We start from the raw sequence: 19,409 nt of genomic DNA on the forward strand, positions 1-19,409 counted from the left end.
AGCAAGTCCCACACAATGAACAACTTCACCGGCAAGACGTAAATTCTAGAACCACTCTGAACTGTTACAGCGAGAGAGTGTGTAGGCACACTCACAGCCACCTGTCATGTTGTGTTTAATACAGTGTCACTGAAGGCAAAGACTGTGAGGCAGGGGGATGGCTCCCACTTACCTCTTTGCTCTGTCCTTCTCATCTTCATCCATTAGATTTTCTATGCAGTTTTGCCTGCAAAACAAAACAGAAAAAAAAAAAAATCTGATGATCGCAGCCTGTTTCTAGATCTTTCTTACACGTCCTTACGGGTGTCACTATTTTGGCCTTGTCTAACATCCATGCCTCAGCCCAGTGACTCTTGGCCTTGCTGTGTGCTCAAAACTTACTGAGGATCCCAAAGTGTTCTTGTCCACAGGAGTCTAAAGAGCCATGTTTTGATACAAGCATTCATGCCATTTGGGGTTGGATACAGGCATGCCTAGCCTTCTGACAGAGCAACGCACTGTTGTCACCTGCTTCAGAACCACACAATCAAATTGAAATGGCACTAAACTCTTACGCTGGGGCTGGGGAGATGGCTCGAGTGGGTGAAGAGCTTATGATGCAAGCCCGAAGGTCTGAGTTTGGAGTTCTAGCACTCGTGTGAGAGCTGAACATGGCAGTATGTGTCTGTAGCCCCAATATTGGGGAGCACAAATTAATGGATCCTAGGGACCCACTAGCCAGGCAGTCTAGCTGAAACAGTGGGCTCCAGGTTTGCTGAGGGACCTTATGGGAGGGGGAGGGGGATAACAGTGGAGGGAAGCTATATCAGCCCTAGTCTCTATATGTGTCTAGTAGGCACATGCATGTACCCACATATGTGCACACAGGTAACCCACACACATGCTCATACTATTTCCCCCTGTTTCAGGTGTGTTTACGATTTTGTATTAGACCACACTGACAGATGCCTGTGGGTTGAGAGTTGACATATCTGGTGCTGCCAGAGTGATGAGCGATCAGATGTTTAAGCAGCTTCTTGAAAAATCCGTTGTAGCCTCAGGGAACAAGACTACAAGACTGACTCTCTCTCTCTCTCTCTCTCTCTCTCTCTCTCTCTCTCTCTCTCAAGCAATCATTATTTTTCAAAATCAGATCTATGTGTCTGCTGGTCACACGTTGAGAATTGTCCTAGAGTCTCTCTCAGTGTAACAGTGTCTTGTCTCAAACTGGACACTAGTGAGCCCATCCTGCTGGACGCCTGTGATGGCCTGGGGACACTGCACTTAACGTTGTCAATTAAAGACACAAACCCATGGACACATGACCAGGAAGACTCAGCTCCAAAGAGGTGTGACCCGCAGTCCTCCCTTAAACTCATGCACGTGGAAGATGACAGGACAACCTGGGAATGTCCTTGTGTCCCCAAGGCTCCAGGGCCTAGCTCACCACTTGGGACCTCTACTCTCAGAGTCCTGGCTCCATGTCTCTCAGGCCCCCAATGGTGCAGTTTCCCTTGTAGCCCTAGGTTTTCTTCCCAGGGAAGAAGACATCCTTGACTCCTTCTTGTGTCATACCCTACCCTGCCTGCCTAGGGTGCTCTCCGATAGCACGTAGTCAAGGAGAAAGGGTCTCAGGGCTCCCTGAGGCCAGAGCCCACTAGGGGCCCGAGAGCAGATAGAGGTAGTGTCTGAAAAGGCTAGGGTGGGGCCAGTGGAGATGACGAATTGGCCACACCCTCCTGTTTTGCTTTTCACCAGACATCTAAACTCCACAGCTGGCAAATGTGCCGGCAGTGACTCTGCCGCTTTGAAGTTTCAGATGACTTTTTTTTACTGGAGTGGTTTCGTCTTGCGACCATGAGTGCCTACATGCACATACCTGAACCAGAGCAAGGGTAAGAAATTCTGCAGTCCCAGCTCTTAGCTTTGTGGCTCTTTTGGGTGGATTTTGGGGTACACCCACAAGGAACTCCATTTAATGGCTGAGGTTTGCATCACATTAAAGTGAGATTCATGCCTGCTCAGGCATGCATTGGACACTTTCCAGATAGAGCCTGCTCAAAGCTTAATGATGAAGGGTACTAGGGGGCATTCAATCAGTGGTGTCCTGCTCGGCTCCTGCCTTGCTAAGGGCAATGGTAGTGGGATGGACATGTCCGGGGTGGGAGTGAGGGTCCACTAAGCTGTGTCTACCAAGCCCCTGGACAAAGCCCGCTCACAGGAGGGAAGGCATGCCCAGAGCACTGGATCCTAACTGCACAAGTGGGACTGATGCCTCAGAAACCAAGCATCCAAAAGTGACTAATATCTATTCTTTATCTGAATTTATAGCTACTTGAATCCACAAAGCCCTGATGACTTGTATTCATTTCCTCTCCTTCCGCCCCCTCCCATGTCCCTGCCCCCAGTCCTCCCCACAGCTAGCCAAACTGCTCCCTTCGAAGAGCAAGAATCCAAGTTCCCAGTAACGCCTGCCCAGGAGTTCCAGTGGGCATCCTTGTTCCTGCTGCTTTGTCACCTCTGTCATTTCCCATGCCTTTCCTACGTATACCAAGTAGATGGTGAGACACATGTAATGGACCATAGCGTTGTGACTATTAGGGAGTATGAATTTCAGTGGCATCGTATTGGTCCATGATATTGTGCAATCACCTCCACCATCCATCTGCAGAACTCTAAGCCTCCTCCAAACTAAAACGCAACATCCCCATCCCCGCTGTCTCCAGACCCAGCCAACACCACTCTACTTTCTGTCCCCATGTATTTGCCCACTAAAGATACTAAAGCATGACCGTTCCTCACCTGCCTTGTTTCCTTTGATTAGCATTAATGTCTGTGAGACTTTTCCGGGCTGTAGCATGTGACAACATTTCCTTCCCTTTTAAGACTGAATAATGCCCCACCGTAAACTCATCTGTCAATGCACACTTGGGATTTAGCAAAAGACTAACAGGAACTCAGGAAGGAGAAAAAGTCCTTAGAAGTTTTCATTAAAAAAATAGTGGAGTAGATTGTGTTACTCAACTACATGAATGTTCCAATGAGGGAATTGTGAGTGGCTGTTTTCTCATGACCATAGGAAGACAGCAAAGAGAAAATGGCCGCATGAAGGAAGATTCGTTTAGAAGTAGAGACAATACTACTTGGCGCTGGAGAAATCCCCGCTGGTGAGATTTCTCCGCAGTCGAGCATGAAGTGACACCTTCACTTCACACAAACGGAGTCACGAGGTGTGGGAAGCAGGGGCCCATGACCCTCTTCTGGACTATGGCCCCACACACATGTACACATACACATAAACTTAAGAATAAATATTTAAAGGATATAAGTTTAAGAGAAAGAAGAGAGGCATGCACTAAGAACGAGAAAGTCTATAACTAGGATTGTTAAAAGGAACGTATTGGGAAAAGGCAGATTGGCATGGCGTTGCCGAATAGAGAAACTGTTTTTGCTTCTGCTGAAGGTTGGATGGGTTTTATGAAATGCGCAATGCACGACCAGGTGAAGTGCTTCTGAGTGCGAGGTGGTGGGGCCGTTGGCTTCAATCTGCGGACACAGAGTCATTTTCATACTTGTCCTTTCATTTATATTAGAAATCATATCTGTTTTATGTCTGTAAGTTTTTCACCAGATCAAAAGCTGTCTGGAAGCTGGAATAAAGTGTGGCACTAACACACTTGTGCTATGCTATGTGTGCTGCATGTTACGTATGACACTTCTGCAACATATGTAACACATGATAGTGTACCATTTCTTATCAGGAAACTACCTTGCCACTTAACAATAAGTTCATCAGGCTCACCAGGTAAAGGCACTTGCCACCAATTTAGATGTTTTCCTTTATAGGGGAAACCCCAACTGAGATAGAGAGGCAAGAGTTTACTTGGCTTACATATCCTGAGTTACAGTGGACTCAAGGAAGCCAAGGCAGGAACTCAAACAAGGCAGGATCCTGGAGGCAGGAGCTGATGCAGAGGCCATGGAGGAGTGCTGCTCACTGGCTTGCTCAGCCTCCTTTCTCATAGAACCCAGGACCACCAGCCCATGAATGGCACCACCCACAATGGGATAGACCCTCCCACATCAATCACTAATTAAGAAAATGCCCCACAGGCTTGCCTATAGCCTGATCTTATGGAGAAATTGTCTCAGTTAAGGTTTTCCCATCTCAGACAACTCTAGCTTGTGTCAAGTTGACATAAAATTTAGCTAGGACACACAATTTGTATATTCCCATAAAAATTAGAATTAGCCTATTAATTTTCATAGAGATGCTTACTGTGCTTTTTACTGCAACTGTGCTGAGTCTAGGAAGCAAACTGGAGAAAGTAGTGTGCTAACAGAGTTAAGAGTCCGGCCCGTCACCATGGCGATGTTTCCCACTGCTGCTTTCTAGTTCTATGATGTGGCAGCCTGGAAGCCACGGCGGGTAGAGATCATGCAGGGGAGACAATGTCTGAGTATCTGGGGCACATCAGGGAGATGGGGACACTCTGGGTTCTTATCCAAGTGTGGAGGAGTATTAGAGGCTCTGAACAGAGGTGTGACAGAGTCTGGCCTCCAAGGACAGCTGAAGTTTTTAATGAAATCAGTTTACAAAGCCAGGTCCACAGCTGACACAAAAGCAGATGTCGAGGCTTAAGCATAGTTTGTTTTCTCAATTCTATATACTTGGCTACTCCTTGACCATAGTTAGTGCACAATATATCCCTGAGGCATGAAGGAGAGATGGGACAGGGACAGGGACAGGGCTGGGGGTTGGCAAGGAGTATCCTGGGCTGGACCCCTATCTGAGTCTCCCGCAATTGCTAACATCTCTTCAAGGTTATGGAGAACACAGGGTAACACCATTTATGTCCTATAACGGTACGATCATTTCCTCATGACTAACATTAAAGCAAGAACAGCTGTGTAAGCAGAAATTACCGGTTAGCGGGAGACCCTTTGGGACAGAAATGGTAGCCCATGCCCAAGGATTTCTTGACCACTTCTCAGCCACAGCCAAGTTTTGGAAAGTGAAAGTTCCTATCTCCATCCAGTTCCACTGGGGCAAAGCTGGCCACGGCCACCCTCTGCTTGAGAGTTAGGAAGATACCTCCCAGCAGGCTGCATGGTGACATCAGCATCCCATTTTGTTTGCTTTGAATTCTCTTTTTTAAGTGCAATGTACTTTAGCCTTTAGTTTTCAAAATATGTATGATGGAGCATAGTCTGATGTATTGATACACCCACATACTGTACAGTGATCAAATGGCTAACTGGTATACCTGCCATCCCACACTATTACCATAGTTTCTCTTGTTAGTGCTGGGGACTGAACCCAGGGCCTTGCACATGCTAGGCGAGCACTCAACCACTGAGCTACACCTCCATTCTCATTGCTTTGCTGTAGGGACATTCAGAAAATGCCTGGGCTAGTTATTTTGGGGCTTTTAGTATGTGGTTGTTGGTCACATGTCTTCACTGTGCAAAATGACACTGGAGCTTACTCCTTCTGTCCGCCTGTAACTCCAGGCTCACTGACCAACTTTGTTCCCCTCCCCTCCCCTCCTCTCCCTGTCCCCTCTGTGTACCACTTGACCACATTGTGCCGGGCATGGTGGCACATGCCTTTCGTCCCAGCAGAGGCAGGTGGATCAATGTGAGTTCAAGGCCAGCCTGGTCTACAAAGCAAGTCCAGGACAGTCAAGGTGACACAGAGACACACATTGCCAACATCATCTTTCCTCCTTCCATGAAGGTGTGTGTGTGTGTGTGTGTGTGTATGTGTGTGTGTGTGTGTGTGTGACCCTGGAGCTTACATCTGATTTACCCTGTGATGACCCTCTTGTGTGCAGAGACTGGCCTTCAGGGTCAGCCACATGTGTTGTCACTAATGACAGGGTGTCATCCTTTTTCATCTGGATAATACTGCATTCCATCGCGGAATCCACCATCGGTCTTTAGAGTTGATCCCAGTCTTAGTCTGATGTGAATACTGCTGCTATAAATACCCATGTGTAGATATGCAACGTCAACACTGACATCACCTCCCTTGGATACGTGCTCCATGGTAGGGTTGTTAGATGCTAGGGGACTCGCAGTTTTAATTTTCTAAGAAAGACCCACACTGTTCCTGTGTTGGCACAAGGCCTTCTTTCTCCAGCATCTGCATCAATGCTTGCCACTTTCCAGTTTTTGACTATGGTCTCACCTGGATTGAAGGACTGAGGGACTACCTTGTAGGTTCTTAAATATTCTTCCAAATACCTGTCAATCAGCTATTTGTCCTCTTTGAGCACTGGGAAGGACATTATTTTAAGTGGCATGAGCCAGACCCAGAAAGATGAGATGCATCCAAGCTCAGTCGTATGTGGGACCTAAAATAGTTAACGTCGGAGCAGTAGAAAGTGGCAGGTTCTGTCCCACATCTGAGAGAGAGGCCGCCAGCCTTCCCAGCTGGAAGCCTGGCTCTGCCTCTGCTCGCGTGACTCACGCACGTGTGAAGACGTCCCCGCCCTAGTTTTCCGTCTGTGAAGTGGGGATGGCAGCAGGGCCTCCCTTTCTGTGCTTAGTAGGTGAGATGAGCAAATCCACGAGAAGCCCCAGCACAGTCCCTGGTGCAAACAAGTCATTAAAAACTGTAGCCACTACCGATCGCAGTGTCAGTCAGTAGTGGTGCTGAGTTAGAGGGTGAGCGGTGGGAAGTGGTGCTGAGCGCACAGGCGGATCTTTGGGAGAAGGATTATTGCTTTTTCCAATGAGTGGTGTGTATGTGTGTGTGTGTGTGTGTGTGTATGTGTGTGTATGTGTACACAAGCATGCATGCACTGCCAGCATGTGCGTGAACACGCACGCACGCGCGTGCACACACACACACACACACACACACACACACACACACACACACAGGCAGGAATGGAGGTTTTGGAAGGAGTAAGAGATGGAATTGAGCACACGGGCATGCAGTAAGCATAGGCAGAATGACTAAAGGCATATTTTACACAGCAAGGCCACAAAGAACATTTATATGACCCAGGTGAAATCTCCACCCTGAGAACTCTGGAACATTTTTTTTTCTCTCATAGCCGCTTATTTATTACCCAGTTGAATGGAACTTTGGCTCTGAGTCAATGGGGACTGGTAAAGGAGAGGGTGACAATTTTCTGGTGCTACATTTTCTGTGCCTTTGGAGCTCATAGTGAATCAGCAGTGAGATGGACAGGTGACAGGGTCTCCCTGGGGGCTGGCAGCTGATGGCTGGGTCTCCAGAAAAGACCCAGTGCAACATGCATGGAAGTGGGGAAAATGAAGAAAACATAGAGCCTTCGACTTAGGTAGCTAGTCAGATATAACCAGGGACGGAGGCTCAGGGCTCTGACTGCTGATTGAAAGAGTGCAACCGTAATGTACCCCAGGCCCTGGGTGACAGCATGAGTCTGAACTGCCCAGGAGGCCACTGAATTAGGCTTTAGCCAGTGGCATTGTCTCCTCTGTTAAGAGTTAATCCAAAGCAACTACCCAGGAAAGCTTTCTTGGTCTAGATTCCCTTTTTAAAAAAAAGTTTTCCATTCTCTTTATTGATGGTCAGAGCAAGAACAGGCTTGAGTTTCTTGGTGCCTACGCTCAGGAGTACAGCTTCTCTCTCTCTCTCTCTCTCTCTCTCTCTCTCTCTCTCTGTTTCATTCATTCATTCATTCATTCATCCATTCCTTCTTTCTTTTATTCGCCTCTCATACATTACATCCTAACTTCAGTTTCCCCTTCCTTCACTCCTCCCAGTCCTAACCCCCTCACCCCTCCCTCTCCCCCAGATCCACTCCTCTTTTCTTTGCCTTCAGAAAAGTGTAGGCCTCTCAGGAATATCAACCAAACACAGCATAAGAAGTTACAATAGGACTAGGCACAGCCGCGGCGGTGGCACACATCTGTAATCCCAGCAGTCGGGGAGGCAGAGGCAAGCAGATCTCTGTGAGTTTGAGGCCAGCCTGGTCTACAAAGTGTATCCAGGATAGCCAAGGCTACCCAGAGAAACCCTGTCTTGAAACAAACAAACAAACAAAAAGACTAGGCACAAACCCTCATATCAAGGTTGGATAAGGCAATCCAGTAGTAAGAAAAGGGTCCCAAGAGCAGGCAAAGAGTCACAGACACCCCCACTTCCACTGTTAGGAGTCCCACAAGAACAGCAAGCTACACAACCAAAAGCATATAAGCAGGGGACCCATGCAGGCTCCATGATTGTCACTGTGGACCATGTTTTCCTGGTGTCCCTCACCCTCTGGCTCCTACAATTGTTGAGATTCTTGAGGACCAGAATCAAGCCTGCCTAAAATGTAGGCCAGTACAATGGTCTCCGGCTGTCTTTAGAGAGTCTTCCTCATTGGCCTCTCCACACGCTCACCCTTGAGAGTGCCCCCCTGTACCGTGTAACAGACACCACTTGTTTTCTGCAGTACACTCCGCTCTCACCCAACCCACTGCAACAGAGATCTCGAGGACCTGCAGCCGAGTGGAGACAGAGTGAGATCCCAGGAATAGATGAAGCCTCCCATCTTCCGAGAGTCAAGGAACTTAGAGCTTAGTGAGCAAAACCTTCTGTAAGGATTGACCCACACAAAGACAATTCTCCCTCTTCCAATGGAGTGTTTTCAGATAAAGATAATTAAAATAGCAATAAGTCATGCTTCTGGCTCAAACATATATGATCTTTGGGCTTAACCTGCTCCTCCCAGCTGTAAGCCTACAATGTCCTGAGAATCTCACAAACAAGATTATAAACTTTATTTACAGTCAAAACATGTCTTATTCCCTTGTGACCTAGAATAGGAAGAATTACTTTCAACCTTTGTGACCAGGGTTTTTCCTTATCGGCCTGTAACCCTGTCCAAGTCACAGGCCTATGATGTTATTTACTAAAACAAAATAATAAAGAGGTTCCTTATAAATCCTCTTAAAAAGGATTTTTTTTAAAATGGTATTTTAAAAAAAATTAAATCTGGGGTTGGTAGCTGGTAAATAGTTCAAAAGCAGACCCTAGCTAGAGGAGTCTTGGGCGACTGCTCAACTCTCACTGCCATGTAAAATCAGGAATTTACCACATAGGCATTAAAGTGCATGGCTGTGTTCCAATAAAACTTTATCTACTAAATGGGCTGAGGGCCAAGCAGTTTTTGCCCATGTTAAATTATCACTAGAGTCATTTTGAACTTTCTGTACTATCTTTATAGGCCCCGTGGATCACGCTGTGTCATACCGAGTCTTCCGTGAAATGACTACCATAAGTCTATTGTGTTGCAAGGCCAATGTTTTCAAAAATAAAACCATGATGTTTTCAAATTGGCTCAGAAGTGGTTTGAATTACAGCTCCCAAGTTAGCTGGAAAATCCCAATTCTCTTCCCTACCGTACTAATAAAACCTGGTGAGTTTAGTTCATTAAAAGGAAGAAACAAGACAAAACAAAACAAAATCAAAAACACCAAAAATACGAACAAGCTGAAATCAAAACAGGTCACACTAAGCACACACATGTCCCCACTGGCTGGGTTGGTCTCCTGTGGACAGAGAATGTGCCTCTGTCCTTCCGAGAGGCCCCTGATCAGGAGCCTCCTGCTGTCATCAGTGGACATGTGGCTTGTACATGGGAGACTGACAGTCATTTTTTCCCCTTCATTATATTTCTGTTATAAAGAGGCCTTGAGGAACAGATGCTAATGGACTTGGACGTCCAAGTCCCTCCTTGTCATTTGGGGAAACTAGGAAGTTACTTCCATCTTGTGATTCCTCCTCTCCAGGGAACGGCTGTTTTGGCTTGCCAGTGACTCATTCCCTGGGGGAAAGTAGTTACTTCTAAAGGAGATGGGCAGTACAAACCAGAGAGGTAGCATCTGCCCCACAGTCCCAATTACTTTTCAATTAAGGAATTATGTTCTGGCACATGCCCCATCTGGGGAAGAGTCAGGCTGACAGACTTGACCTCAACTCTGGTCCAATCCAGCACTGACCACAAGAAGCCATATCTCAAGAGCGTTTCCTACGACTTCACAGAGCAAGGGTCCAGGGTGAGCCCACGACCAGACCCTCACAGAGCTCCCACGACCACCAGACACTGCCACAGGCACCTGCAAGGCCAAGGCTGAGGCTCTGTCTGTGTTTTGTGACTGCAGCCTTTCTTTCACAGTTGCCTTGTTCCAAGGGCCTGGTGATTCAGGGTTCAGGGAAATGACACAGGCGACGCAGGAAGGATGAATGGAGGAAGTCAGAACATTTGTTACTAAGGCAACTTACAGTGACATCTTTGGTCAGCAAAGAGTTTCCAACCCAGAAATGGTTGCAGTATCTGGGTGGAAGGGCCATTGTCCCAGCCCATGCAGTTCTTGTAACCTTTGACACCCGTGTGTCTCCACCCCTGGAGACTCCCTCTAGTGCACCCCTTCATGGAGAGTCCAAGCCACGCTGTGGTCCTCTTCATCAACTATGGAATCTGATGAGTGACAGTGTGTGGTCAGGGTGTGGACAATAGATGCCTGGCAAAGTCAGTAAGAGGGGAAAATGAGGAGGATGAGTCACAGCCTGCAGCTGAGTCACTCGCAGCAGCCTTTGTTAGGAGTCGCTGCCAGGGACAAATGATCGCAGGTAGTGCTCGGGCCTGCCTCTCTCTCCAGGTTACTGTGCCTTTTGAGTCTGGGAAACTGCATCCTAGTGGTGCCCCAGAGAGCAAAAGAGAAACGAGATGTCCTGGGGAACAAAAAGTCAAACTTGTTTGGATACCGGGGTATGGGGGTTAGGGCTTAAGATCGGAGGATGTTTCTTGTGAGCCACTGGCTGGAGGAGACAGTGGAGTCAATTTGGGAGTGAGCTGGAGTTAGCTTTGAATGCCCTTCATCATCTTCCCTTCTGGTCTTGTGGTGGCTTTTGCTGGATCCTGGCTATGATGATTTCATCAGTAACTGATGTGGCTAAGACATGCCTTTCCACAGTCAAGAGGAGAGAAGCCATTAGGATCCTCTCCACAGTGTTCAGAAACAGGCTGCGGCCATCTGAAACGCAGGCTTCTGGTCCAGGTCTATTTGATGGCACACACCGTGATGGGCTGAGCATCAGTACTTGGTACTGTTTCCCCTCCTCTCCACACCATCACTTCTTTCACTTGGAGTTTAAGAGTGCCTTGTCTGACTGCCCTGGACAGCCAGGGGGCTGCCTCCCACCCGCTCTGATAACACTGCTAAGCCTGAGCAGAGCTCACAGGCTAAGGGTGGGTCCTGCAGGGAATGTGCTAGAAGGCACCAGCAGCAAGAGGCGCCCTTTCCTCCCTGTGTGAGACCCTACAATTATATATTCCATTTCTTTTAAAAAGGTATCCATGAGGTTAAATCTCCCAGACTTTCCTCAGTTGGCTCCAGTGTGGCTCAGCTGAGAACAGAAGGGGCAGAAGCTTAGTTCTGTACAAAGGCCTTGGTCATGAGAAACGGGGGTATTGTGAGAAAATGGGGTGTCATGAGCTCCCGGGTCACTTTGCTTGGCTTGCTACTATGTGCCTCTTGGCCTGCTGTTCTGGGGGTACCACACAGTTGCACCTACAGTCCTGCCCAGATGTCCTTGAGGTCCCACTCCCTCATCCTGCACAATTTAGTGCGGTGGTGCTGCTGTAGGGCTCAGAACTAGCTGTCCCTGATTGGCTGCTCTACTGAGCACAGGACAAAGCCATCTTCGCTATGCTTGCCTACAGCCAAGTGTGAAGTAGCTAGCCTCTGTTAGCTCTGAGCCTGGTCTGGACCCAGGCATGGCCAGCATGCCCTTTGAGGGTTTATAGTAAAGCAGAGGTTTTCCTGTCCACAACCTTCCCCAACCCTGTCTGTGTATGTACACGTGTGCTTGCCCATGCACATATAGTGGAGGTCAGAGGTCATAGGTCATGTCAGGTATCTTTATTATTCTCCACTTTAATTTATTTAAACATTATTACTTTTTCTTTTTTTAAGTGTGTGTGTGTGTGTGTGTGTGTGTGTGTGTATAGTCACACTTTTCATGTGTATATCACAGCATGCATGTGCAAGTTGGAGGACAACTTTTGGGATTTAGCTCTCCTTTCAGTATGGACCCTGGTCAGTACAGGTCCTAACACTTGTGATGCCTGCACGCACTCACAAATCCGTCTCCTTTGCCCTGGCAGGCTTCAGAACCGGAAACCTTGGGCCCAGGACACCTTTCTCAAGGCTCATGGCTATATAGGAACTACGTGAGCTGGTGAGACCATCCATGGCTAAAGTTCTGGTTTATGGCTTTATATATGGTTCAGCTTAGTGAACCATATCCATCAGATCTTAACTCTAATCCACCAGGAACAACTAAGAGATGATACCCTAGGCCCACAAACAGCAATCTGACAAAATTTCAGTAAGAAATACAAGTAGCAAGTGTGAGGGAGCAGAAGAGGGTAACACATGCCTCAACCAACACAGCCCCATAGTTCAGGCAACAGAGCTCAAAGAAACAGCCAAAGCCCTCACTGACCACTGTCAATCTCGGATCAGCGCTCCCATCATCCTCTGCCCGGCCTCTGTCTCTGGCCCCTGGCTCCATTCTATTTGTCACTTCCCCGTCTCCTTGGTTTTAGACACTCGAGACTCCTTTTACTTAATGGCAACCTCCTCAAGGCCAGTCCAGTCCCCACCCTCCTCCTGGTGGCTCAACAAGCAGCTGAGGTCCTGAGTGGTCCGAGCGGCCTGGGCACACGGTAGCTTACACGGGAATCTGGAAACCTTTAAAGCCTTGCGGGTGGGGGTGGGGAGGGGAGCCCAGCTTTGGTTCCCAGCAAGAATACCTCCTAACACGGGGTCTTGGGGGCCAGGCTGAATGTGGGGCAAGGCAGGCAGGTGCTGTGATTGGACCCTGTACCCCAGCAACTGTGGGGTGTCAGGTGGGTGTGCTTTAGTCATAACACACAGATCGAGTCACTCCGAAGGCAGCCATCTGCACATGTCGGAAGGCAACTCACTTCGCCTCGTGCCTCTGAGCAAGGCCAGACAGGCTTAGCCTGCTGTGGGCAAAGAGCAAAATGGCAAATAGCAAATAGCTTAACAGCCCTCCCTCTTCTTCCATGATGCTGAACCATGTCCACGATGTTGAACCATGTCCACGATGCTGAACCATGTCCATGATGCTGAACAGTGTCCACAATGCTTGTCCACGATGCTGAACCATGTCCATGATGCTGAACCACGTCCACGATGCTGAACCACGTCCATGGTGCTGAACCACGTCCATGGTGCTGAACCACGTCCATGGTGCTGAACCATGTCCACGATGCTGAACCATGTCCACGATGCTGAACCATGTCCACGATGCTGAACAGTGTCCACGATGCTGAACCACGTCCACGATGCTGAACCATGTCCACGATGCTGATGTCCACGATGCTGAACCATGTCCACGATGCTGAACCGCGTCCACGATGCTGAACCGCGTCCACGATGCTGAACCGCGTCCATGATGCTGAACCGCGTCCACGATGCTGAACCATGTCCACGATGCTGAACCGCGTCCACGATGCTGAGCCACGTCCATGATGCTGAACCATGTCCACGATGCTGAACCACGTCCACGATGCTGAACCGCGTCCACGATGCTGAACCGCGTCCATGATGCTGAACCATGTCCACGATGCTGAACCATGTCCACGATGCTGAACCATGTCCACGATGCTGAACCACGTCCATGATGCTGAACCATGTCCACGATGTTTAACCATGTCCACGATGCTGAACCATGTCCACGATGCTTGTCCACGATGCTGAACAGTGTCCACGATGCTTGTCCACGATGCTGAACCATGTCCATGATGCTGAACCGCGTCCACGATGCTGACCATTCTGATGCTGAACCGCGTCCACGATGCTGAACCATGTCCATGATGCTGAACCGTGTCCACGATGCTGAACCATGTCCACGATGCTGAACCATGTCCACGATGCTGAACCATGTCCACGATGCTGAACCATGTCCACGATGCTGAACCATGTCCACGATGCTGAACCACGTCCATGGTGCTGAACCACGTCCATGGTGCTGAACCACATCCACGATGCTGAACCATGTCCATGATGCTGAACCATGTCCATGATGCTGAACCATGTCCACGATGCTGAACCATGTCCACGATGCTGAACCGCGTCCACGATGCTGAACCATGGGGAAGTAAGGCCTGTCCCAGGCCCATCCTGAGCAGCTCAGGGTGCCCTCTAGGTAGCAGACAGGGGACCCATGGAAGAATGCTGGGGAAATAGTTCTTAAGGAGATCTGACTCCTTCTGGACACTGGGCACCTGCACACCCACAGCCGCATAGACAAACATATACACATAACTAAAATCATAAAAACAAGCCCTTAAACAGCAAGACTAAACTACGGAAAAACAGCTCAGACCCTGAGGCTCCCTCTGTCACTACAAGCTGGCCACTTCGCCTGCATAGGGCTCTATGGTGACTTTGATGGACCACTGCAGCTGCAATGCTGTGCCCCAGGTCTTTGGCTTTCTCTGCTGTCCTCTCTCTCTTTCTCTCAAGTGACCAACCCAGAGGCCACTGGAACAAACACTGCTGCCTGGAAGTGAGGAGTGATTTTGTCAAGGGTTGCCAGGACTGGAGGGAAACAGAGACCCCACGAGGGAAGGGACCATGGCTCTCTCCTGTTCCTGTAGCTGCACTGGGCTGCAGTGTTTAGACAGAAAGGTCTGGCCGAGGCTGCAACTCAGTAGTAGGACATTTGCCTACTGACAAGGCACAGAGTGGGCTTCCTAGCACTGCAAGAAGTTGGACAAAGAACCAGAGAGTAAAGGAAATTGATCAGAGGCCAGGTGAGCTGATCTGCTTCTGGGAACAGGTGTTTGGTCCCAGAAGGGCCTAGCATACACCTGCAGCACGCCTTAGGACCCAGGTCGCCCCCAGAGAAGGGTGGAGTGTCACTCGCAGCAAATGGGACAAATGGAGCGTGAGTCTGCTCCCCGCTTGTTTCTTAGAGGCCTTTCTAATGCAGGACATGGCTATTCCTGAATTTCATTCTGGACAGATGCATGGATGAAGAGGCATTGTCCACCAGGCCTTGGGAAACATTCAGCTAGAAATACCCAGGACTTCGGGAAGATTCCGCCAACCTCTTTTAGGAAATGGCCTTGCGCAAAACTTTATTCTTTGACTTTTTTTTTTAAAGGACTAAAGGCCACAGTATATGTCTGTCCTTTCTTCCTTTTTTCCTCGCGTCCTTTCTAACTCTTTACTTGGCCTGTGCTAAAGAATTTATTTAGGCGATGATATACAGACTCCAATACTGACAAGAGAGGCTGCGATTCATCCTCTGGGAGGCAATGGCTTAAGAACATCCCTTGTTCAAACTGCTCCTGTCCTCATCTGGATGACCTGAGGCAAGCCCCTAACTCTCTCTGTTTCCTCTCCTGCCTGTGTGTGGGCTGTGAAACTCAAGAATATAGTTACTTAGGAGCATTTAGATGTAAAACCCCAGTGAAGGGGGAGTGGCCATTTTTGTCATAACAGTCCCCAAGGCTGTTCATATGGCTTTGGAACTACAACCCAATTCCTGGCCAGCCACAATTAGCTTTACTTCTATACTTCCAAGACAGTTGTCACCAGCCTCTGGGAAACCTGCAAAGTGAGTCCTTTTAAATGCACCTTGCTATCTATCACAATGCTGCTGGACCAGGGAAGTCGGCTGGCAGCACAGTTTCCTGAAGAGCTGGCAGGGAGCTTTCTCTCTGAGCTGAATCACACTTTGAACATGTGAGTGGCTCCTAGTATGGGACTCCCACCCACCCTCGCTTAATGAGCCTTCTGCCATGCAAATTTCCCCACTGCCAATTAGTCTGCTTAACAAAGCAGCACACACCTGGTCTCCAGGCAACAGTGGCTAGATGCACTCTCTTTTTTGTTTTTGTTTTTGACTTTTTTTTTTTTAACTTGGAAATTCTAGATAAAATGAGAGTAGACATTTGAATTGTTATTATATTATTTTTAATTTCCAGTAAAGACTCTTCTATGCTTAGCTAAGTTATAAAAAGTCAGCGTGAAGGGCTGTTAGAAGCTGAGAGGCACCATCCCCACCTGCGACTCCAGGCGTGTAAGTGGCAGCATTCTCTAAAGGAAACATATATCCAGGAGCAGGCCCGTGTCACCGTGTCATTCCCTTATCACTGCCTGCGCCAGACAGACCTCTTTTCCCACAAAATGATGAATTACCATCCCCACCAGGACACACTCACGTTTCTTTAGGACAGGCAGAACTCTCTCTGATGTTATATAAAAACAGAAACAAATTTCACTTTTCACAAACTTGCCTGAAAGAAAAATAAACTGAAAAGCGAGTAAAATGCCTGATGTCTGGCTTGAACAGTTTTTCTCATTGTTTTAGGGGAAGAAATAACATGTAGGTACACGTTGTAACTCATTCCTTCTCTTCAGAATAATGGAATACTACTCAGCTATTAAAAACAAGGAAATCAGGACATTTATAGGCAAGTGGATGGAACTAGAAATGATCATTTGTACTAGATAGTACGGTAATCAAGACTCAGAAAGACACACATGGTATGTCCTCAATTACAAGCAGATATTAGCCATATAATACAGGATAAACATACTACAATGCAAAGACCCAAAGAAGTTAAGTAACAAGGAGAGCCCAAGGGAGGCCTTCCTTGAATCTCACTCAGATGGGGAAATAGAACAGACAGTGGAAGAGGAAGTAGAGAGGGAACTGGGTAGGAGAGGGTGTGGGGAGGGAAACAAGGCTGGGGTAGGGTGGGGGTGCCAGATGTGGAAGAAGTGGGGAGGGGAGATGTGAGGGCCTGGAGAGAAAACTAAAGGTGGAGGTGGGTGGGGGGGGTGCGCAAGGCCATTTCCTAAAAGAGGTTGGGGGAATCTTCCTGAAGTCCTGGGTATTTCTAGCTGAACCCAAGAGGCAAGATCATGTCAGCATCTGTGATGCTGGGCTGCACAGCCCACATACTCCTTGACCGGCTGCTCTCCTCCTGTTCCAGAAAAGCAAATGACCCTATCTTCTAATGACACTACTTTCTGATGGGTTTCTCTATGTCCTTACAACTTCTTACATGGTATGGTCAAGAGGATAAGAATGTGGCTTGCATTCAGACAAAGAGAAACGAGGTAAGTTCAGGAAGCCAAAAACAAATGAGTTGTTTTATATACGGTAAGCAGTTTGCAAAGCGCTCCCATGGACATGGGGCAATGGTAGTTCAGAGACCCCAGACTGTAAAACCATGGTCATGGCCTCTCAAGCTCCTGCCCTTGGAGGACTTCTAAGGAGGAGGCTGAGAAGAAGGGACCCCAAGGTGCTCCCACAGAAGCAGGTGCTCTCATTTCTTTCCACAGACTCAGGCCCATGTGCCTCCCTCCAGGGGTGAAAGGGGCCTGAGTCTATGGCGAGGTATAACCAGCCATGGAAGACTTGTATGCTTGTGACATCTCCGAGGCGCCTTGGAAGACCTGTTGGTCTTTTGTGGACTGTGTTTTCTTTGGTGTGACAGGGAGTAGCCTTGTAAACTGTAACACGCTGTATACACTGTTGGTGGGGATGCATATCAGTTCAGCCACTAAGAAAATCACCAGAGCTAGTCATGTGAACCTCTTATATTATTCTCGGGCATATAAGTTGGGGTACCATAGAACAACCCACATGCTCATGTTCACTGATGTGCAGTTCACAGTGGCCAAGCTATGAGAGCAGCCCTGAGGTCCATCAACAGGTAGTAAGGACAGCTGTGTGCACAGTTAGGTCTCCTGAAGCCTTAAGGAAGGGCAAAGTATGACATTACAGGGAAACGGATGCAACCGGAGGTTACTGTGTTAAGTGAAACAAGCCAGATCCAGAAAGAGGGACACTGCATGATTCTCACACATGGAGTCTGGGTTAAAAACAAGACATGAAGTGGAAGGAAAAGAGATAAGAGGACAAGGAGAGGAGATGTGGGGTGCATATGGTGAAAGCTCCTGACAGACATGTATTAAAAACGTCATGAAGCCCATTACGCTAGACAATGAAAATACACTAGTAAAAGTAAATAAATAAAGCACGTCAGAAAAGAGGTCCTGTCATTATGTGGAGGTGGCTGTTTAGTTGACGCTAAGCCAAGACTAACCTGCACAAGTGCCCACACAGCTAATAGGAAGGAGAGTGAGGAAGGATGTTAGCTTTGAGATCAGAAACCCTGGTTATGTATGGCACAGCGATCTCCGTCTCCTGACCATGCCATGGTGGGAGCACCTGGCTTCCTGTGTCCCTGCTACCAGCAGGGGCTCTGACACACCTCCCTGCCTGTCACAGGGTCCCCATCCTCTGTCAGGTGCTGGAAGGGACTGGGACACAAACCTATTTTGACCCAGAAGCCCTGCTTTCACTGTCTACAGCTGTTTGCCAACGGGATGGAATAAATCCAGACACCATGACAACAGCTGGCCCAGGCTTTCAGGACTGGGGTCAATGTTAAAAACAAGCTAAGCTTTTTTTCTGTGGTTTTCTACCAAAAGCTGCCCGGTTGGGAACTTGAGACTCAGTGTGCTGGTGTGGGAGAGAATCTTTTAGGAGGCGGAGCCTAGGGAGAGGTGGCTGAGCCACAGTGGAGTTACCCTTGGAAGGAGTAAGTGGTAACTGTGACACGAGTTAGCTGTCCTTGAACTGTGACACGAGTTAGCTGTCCTTGAGTGAGGCTGGTTCTTCAGTGCCCCCTTTTTGTCTGCCTCATCATGTGACCTCTTATGGGTGTCTGAGTGCCACTGTGACATCACCCACTATGATCCCCTCAGCTGGGGCCAAAGCCATAGTCTCTGGAATTGAGCTGCAGAAACCTTTTTTGGTTAATATATTATGAGAACTCAGGTAATATAAACAATCTAGTAGCCATGAAAGTAGCCAAACAGCTATACTGCTAGTGTCCTGCTACTGTTATCTTTCAAAGTGAATTCTTTCTCTAGTCACTTAGATTCAATCTGGTGGAGACCCTGGTGTCCCATGGGGTGGAGACCCTGGTGTCCCATGGGGTGGAGACCCTGGTGTCCCATGGGGTGGAGACCCTGGTGTCCCATGGGGTGGAGACCCTGGTGTCCCATGGGGTGGAGACCCTGGTGTCCCATGGGGTGGAGACCCTGGTGTCCCATGGGGTGGAGACCCTGGTGTCCCATGGGATGGAGACCCTGGTGTCCTATGGGATGGAGACCCTGGTGTCCCATGGGGTGGAGACCCTGGTGTCCCATGGGGTGGAGACCCTGGTGTTCCATGGGGTGGAGACCCTGGTGTCCCATGGGGTGGAGACCCTGGTGTCCTATGGGATGGAGACCCCGGTGTCCCATGAGGTAGAGACCCCAGTGTCCCATGGGGTGGAGACCCTGGTGTCCCATGGGGTGGAGACCCTGGTGTCCCATCGGAT

The 19,409-nt window shown here is 48.6% G+C and overlaps 1 protein-coding gene across 1 annotated transcript in view; it reads right to left on the minus strand.

Moving 5' to 3' along the window:
- Npas2 (neuronal PAS domain protein 2) overlaps positions 1-19,409 on the minus strand; it is a 176,601-nt gene that overhangs the window by 100,929 nt on the left and 56,263 nt on the right. Inside the window, exon 2 of the mRNA XM_051152748.1 lies at positions 173-226. Within this exon, the coding sequence (XP_051008705.1) occupies positions 173-204 (32 nt within the window). The 5' untranslated portion in view covers positions 205-226. The remainder of the gene's footprint in view (positions 1-172; positions 227-19,409) is intronic.

The sequence above is a fragment of the Acomys russatus genome, chromosome 11 (genome assembly GCF_903995435.1).
Source record: "Acomys russatus chromosome 11, mAcoRus1.1, whole genome shotgun sequence".
NCBI lineage: Eukaryota > Metazoa > Chordata > Mammalia > Rodentia > Muridae > Acomys > Acomys russatus.